The sequence below is a fragment of the Alosa sapidissima genome, chromosome 23 (assembly GCF_018492685.1).
Source record: "Alosa sapidissima isolate fAloSap1 chromosome 23, fAloSap1.pri, whole genome shotgun sequence".
Lineage (NCBI taxonomy): Eukaryota > Metazoa > Chordata > Actinopteri > Clupeiformes > Clupeidae > Alosa > Alosa sapidissima.
The window spans coordinates 12,896,898-12,902,302 of NC_055979.1; the positions used below are offsets into that span (position 1 = coordinate 12,896,898).

Genomic DNA, 5,405 nt, shown 5'->3' on the forward strand with positions numbered 1-5,405 from the left:
CTATTCTGACACACACACACACACACACACACGCAAACACACACACACACACACACAAACACTCGCACACACACACACAGCGACACACATGTGTACACACACTCAACACTAGGTACCATAGCAAAACAAATATTACATCAGAGTCAGTATTGATCCCATCTTGCAACATTTATTAAACAATAGTAATAAACAGTCTCATTTAGTCACATCTCTGCATCTCTCTCACTTGCTTGCTCCTTGTGTGCACACACTTATTACACACACACACACAGACACACACACACATTACACACACACACACACACATTACACACACAATTCCATTTCATTCCAGGTGGCACACCTGGAAATGACATCATCATCATCATGGACAGCCTGACTCAGCGGAGCACAGACACGTACAGTGTTCTACTCAACACCACCTCTGCCACGCCACCCCCTCTCTCCCCCTCATCACCCAGATCCACCCCTCCACAGCGTCAGATCGCACAACATCTCACCCCACTCAACCTGTCAGTGCACAGTCTATCTCGAGCTTCACACAGCCTTACTCACAATCTCAATCCTTTTTCATAGTCTCTATGATTATCTACATAATGTACTATATTGACCAGCAGCTTAGCTTACTTAGAGTCCACAGACACGATTCCTTCTTCTTTCTGCAGGAGGACTATTTGAAGGCTTAGTGTACACTGAACATGTCAAAAGGACTCTCATCATGGCAATGTTTTTATATTAAAGAATCCCTTTACTAAAATGTAACAAAACCATTACTAAACATAACATCAAGCCATTCACTTAAGACTTAACTTAATGCTGTTTATTGTTTCCTGATGTGGTACTGAATGGCAAGTTTATGTTCAGTAATGTTATAAATAGTGCTCGCTTAGGGATCCATAATGTAATGTACAATGTATTCTATTCAACATGACCGACTAGTAATTCAGTAATTAATATTGCTTATGGTGCGCGTACGCTGATGTTAATGGGCTGTCGTTCACTAACGCTTTGATTGTCCAGACAGCAGATGATTCTGGAAGAGATTATGGCCAAATCAGAGCCAGATTAGAGCTGAAACAGGGCCAGATCATGGCCAAATGAGCCAGGGCTAAACCAGGACCAGATCTGGGCCTAAACAAAGCTAGATTAAGGCTAAACCAGGGTCAGATCTGGGCCTAAACAAAGCCAGAATAAGGCTAAACCAGGGTCAGATCTGGGCCAAAACAAAGCCAGAATAAGGCTAAGCCATTTCCAGAGTCAGCCACTGCCTGGGCCCTGTAGCCACTGGAGCTCTGTGTGGCTCCTTAGGTGTCATGTTGCTTCCTATGACTTCCATGATAAACTATTTTGTTCTCTGGCAGCTGTTCTTCACACAGGCTCCTTCCAAGCCCAACATGGCGATAGTGGTTGTGGACGCACAAGAGTCACTGGCAGACAGCTGTACAGGGAAGGGGGACAAGCTGTGCAAATCAAAGATAGATGCTGGATATCCACTGAGGTACTCAAACAAGATCTATGTAGTACAGTAATACATCAATTAATAAAAAATACTATCACACACACACAAACACACACACACACACACACACACACACACACACACACACACACACACACACACACACACACACACCTCTTCACCTCTCTCATATCACGTTAGAGTGAACTCTGAAGGGTAGGGGCGAAAATGATCTGACAGGAAATGGCTTCTGAATCCGTGTAGGATTTGTTACAGTCATGCAGCGTTGTGTTCTTGTAGAGTTGTGTTCCTGTAGAAAACGAGGTGTCAGAACCCAGGTTCGCCAAAAGCATTATGTGCTAAGGTCATTGATGAAAGAGGATGATCATATAGGAGTAATCTTGGTCAGTGCAAGGGCATTGGTGTGTGTTTGTAGGTTTATCTGTGTTTGACTATCTGTGGTTGTGTGTGTGTGTGTGTGTGTGTGTGTGTGTGGTGTGTGTGTGCATGTCTGTACATGTTTTTGTGTACATTTGTGCATATCTGTGTGTGTGTGTGTGTGTGTGTGTGTGTGTGTGTGTGTGTGTGTGTGTGTGTGTGCGCGCATGTGTATGTGTATGTGTGTGTGTATGAGTGTGTGTGTGTGTGTGTGTGTGTGTGTGTGTGTGTGTGTGTCAGAGTGTGTGTGCATGTCTCTACATGAGGGTCCCATCACCAGCACTTGGCTAGTGGAACAAGGGAGGATTTCATTCGTCTGGTGGGGCTGAAGATGTCCCGGGCCTCTGGCTCCAATCTGACGCCAGGCACCTTAAACACAGACACAGCTGAGAGAGACAGGGAGGGAGAGAGAGAAGGGAGGAGGAAGAGAGAGAGAAAGGGAGGGAGGGAGGGAGGGAGAGAGAGAGTATGAGACAGAGATAAAGAAGTTCTTTCCACACGCATCATGAAGTTCTTCTCATGTGTTGTCATATCTAGTTGGCCTGAGAGGGTGTGTAGTTGGTTTATGCGGTAGTGCAGTTAACGTGGTTGTGTATTTTGTTTAGCCTTCCTGAGGAGTTCTTTAGGGAGGTGGAACAGTTGTGCAATTATGCAGCTGTCCTGGATATTGTGTAGTTGTACTGGGACATTGTGCAGTGGTGTAGCTGTGCTTTGTGGTTTGGTAGTGTAGCTCTCCAGAGAGGTTGTGTTGCTGCACAGTTGGCCTGGGAGGTTTTGTAGTGTGTGCTGTGAGGTTGTGTAGTTGTGTGGCTTTGCTGCATAGCTGGGTTGTGAGGCTGTGTTGCTGTACTGTGTAGCTGTGTTGTGTAGCCGTCCAGGGGGGTATTCCATGTAGGTGGTTAAGTGTCAAACCTGGGTAAGTTAACTGAAAGTAAGTGGTAAACCTCCTACAACAAGAGCCCTATGGCATTGTTTTGTTAGGAGAATGAAGCCATGCATCTCCTCTATTATGAGGTTTACCACTGAGTTAACTTATCCACGTTTGGAAGCTGTGTAGTTGAGTATATGTGTTGTGCTGTGAGGTTGTAGAGTTGTGTTGCTTACGTTGCGTAGCTGTGCTGTGAAGTTGTTTAGTTGTGTAGCTCTGCTGTGAGGTTGTTAAGTTGTGTAGCCTGCGCTGTCATAGCTTTGTTGTGAGGTTGTGTAGCGCTGTACAGTTCTATTCTTTAGCTGTTGTGTAGCTTTTGTTGCGTAGCAATGCTGTGAGGTTGTGTAGGTGTTTAGCTCTGCTGTAAGGATGTGTAGCTTGTGTTACGTAACTGTGAGGTGAGTTTGTGTAGTTGCATAGTTCTGTTTTGTAGTTGCGTAGCTTTTGTTGTGTAACTGTGCTGTGTAAATGTAAATGTATATGTAAATGTAAATTGGCCAAGGCCAAGGCCAGGTTTATTGGCCAAGTATACTTGCATATATGAGGAATTTGTTCTCTGCATTTTACCAGTGGTGGAGGAAGTACTGAAACTCAGTACTTAAGTAAAAGTACAAATACACAGAGAAATATTTACTTTAGTAAAAGTAAAAGTACCACAATGACAACCCTACTTAAGTAAAAGTAAAAAGTACCTGCTTTTAAATGTACTTTAAGTATTAAAAGTAAACGTATTTGCATCATGATTTATTCTCCTAATATCTATATTCTAAAAGGAAAAATCAGTATGGGCTGTGGCATTTTAATTAAGCTAGTTTTAGGTTATACTCGACTAGATAGTTTTAAGTTAATGCAATTGTGCTTACCATCTGTGGTGCAGTTTACATTCTGACCTACAATTCTAGAGACTGTAATTCTGGTTATCTACTAGGGTGATCTGCTGAGTAATATCATTCAGCAAAACACGAGAGCCTGAAGTTTAACGGGGTAGACAAGGGAAACGTCGGGTGGATCGTAATGCCAATTATGGTGATTGAACAGAAACGTTGCTGAGAAAGGTGTCTTTATGATTAAGTTCAGTTTCACTTGCGCAGACGCATAGACATTGAATGAGCGCTCACGTTACTACCCCCCAATTGTAGGCTATGCATCTTTATTTAATCACACACAATTAAGGAATATTTCCTAATTTGGAAAATGTTACGTTTTTTCCGGCCACCGGTTCATTAATAGTCTACCATTCATTTGTGCCGCAAATGATCAGACGTGTGACAGAAGCATGGGCATAGCCTGTAACTTCGCTGATCCGCGGATAGCAATCTCATCGGAGAGGAGGCCCTAACGCTGCAGATAACAGACAGAGAAAGGCACAGAACACAGTTGCATGTACAGTGTAGCCATGGGTCTGGTGAATATAGCCTACCGAATGAAGATGGCTACAAGCTCACGCTTTGTATGGTCTAGACTAGAAGCTTATGTTTCTAAGAATGCACGTAGCGCTCCAGAATCTTTGGTTGCAACCCCCTGGTAATACAAACGTGTTTGTCAGAGAGAAAAAAAAAAACTGATCATAAAATGTATCGTAAAAAGGAACGATGGTGTTGTAGAAATGTAGCGGAGTAAAAGTACAGATAATTGCTGTAAAATGTAACGAAGTAAAAGTCAAAAGTATGCACTATAAATTTTACTTAAGTAAAGTACAAATACGTGGAAAATTTACTTAAGTACAGTAACGAAGTATTTGTACTTCGTTACATTCCACCACTGCATTTTACCCATCCTGGGTTAGCGTACAACACACCCACACACACTGTTTACACCTATTCAAACACACACACACACACACAACCACAAAGCAGTGAGCACACTAGGAGCACACATACACACCCGGAGCAGTGGGGTACTAGTGGGGTGAGGTACAGTAGTTGTATAAGTGCTGTGTAGTGGTGCTGTGAGGTTGTGTAGTTGTGTAGTTGTGTAGTTGTGCGGTACTCACTGTCTCGGAGCTGGAGGAGGGGGGGAGGCAGTGTGTTGAAGTAGGCGTGCTGCTGTGCATCTTGGGCCGAGATGCGCTCGCGAGGGATGGCCAACAGCATCTGCATGGCCAGATCCTCTGTTTTATAGGGCAACTGGGCTAACCTGAGAATGACACACACACACACACACACACACACACACAAATATGGGCACACAAGGAAATGTGTTACGATTAAACACACACGTTGTTTGCACACACACGCACACAATAGTCTATTTAAAAAGATAAGACAAACACACACACTCACACACACACAAACACAAACAAAACCAGACACACACACGCGCACACGCACACACACACACACACACACACACACACAGTAACTAAAAAGCTACAAAAGTACGAAGTGAAACAGTAAGTCTATCTGTCCCACTAACTCTTGCTTGCCCATCCGGTGGACTATGTGTAGCCTTCCCCTCCTTATGCATTAATGCATGTACAGCGTCCATATAGCTGAGCGGCACTGCACTACACTGCACTGCATTAAGGACAGCAAGCGTTTGGTCTCGGCAGGGGGTAAACTCATTAGAGGAGCATGGAGA

The 5,405-nt window shown here is 43.8% G+C and overlaps 1 protein-coding gene across 3 annotated transcripts in view; it reads right to left on the reverse strand.

Moving 5' to 3' along the window:
- Nucleotides 1-2,079: 2,079 nt before the first annotated feature.
- cdk15 (cyclin-dependent kinase 15) overlaps nt 2,080-5,405 on the reverse strand; it is a 46,382-nt gene continuing 43,056 nt past the window's right edge. For all 3 annotated transcript variants that reach the window (XM_042079894.1, XM_042079893.1, XM_042079892.1), the window contains 2 exons: nt 4,819-4,961; nt 2,080-2,283 (listed from right to left, as the gene is read on the reverse strand). In XM_042079894.1, coding sequence (XP_041935828.1) covers nt 2,171-2,283; nt 4,819-4,961 — 256 coding nt within the window. In that variant the 3' untranslated portion in view covers nt 2,080-2,170. The remainder of the gene's footprint in view (nt 2,284-4,818; nt 4,962-5,405) is intronic.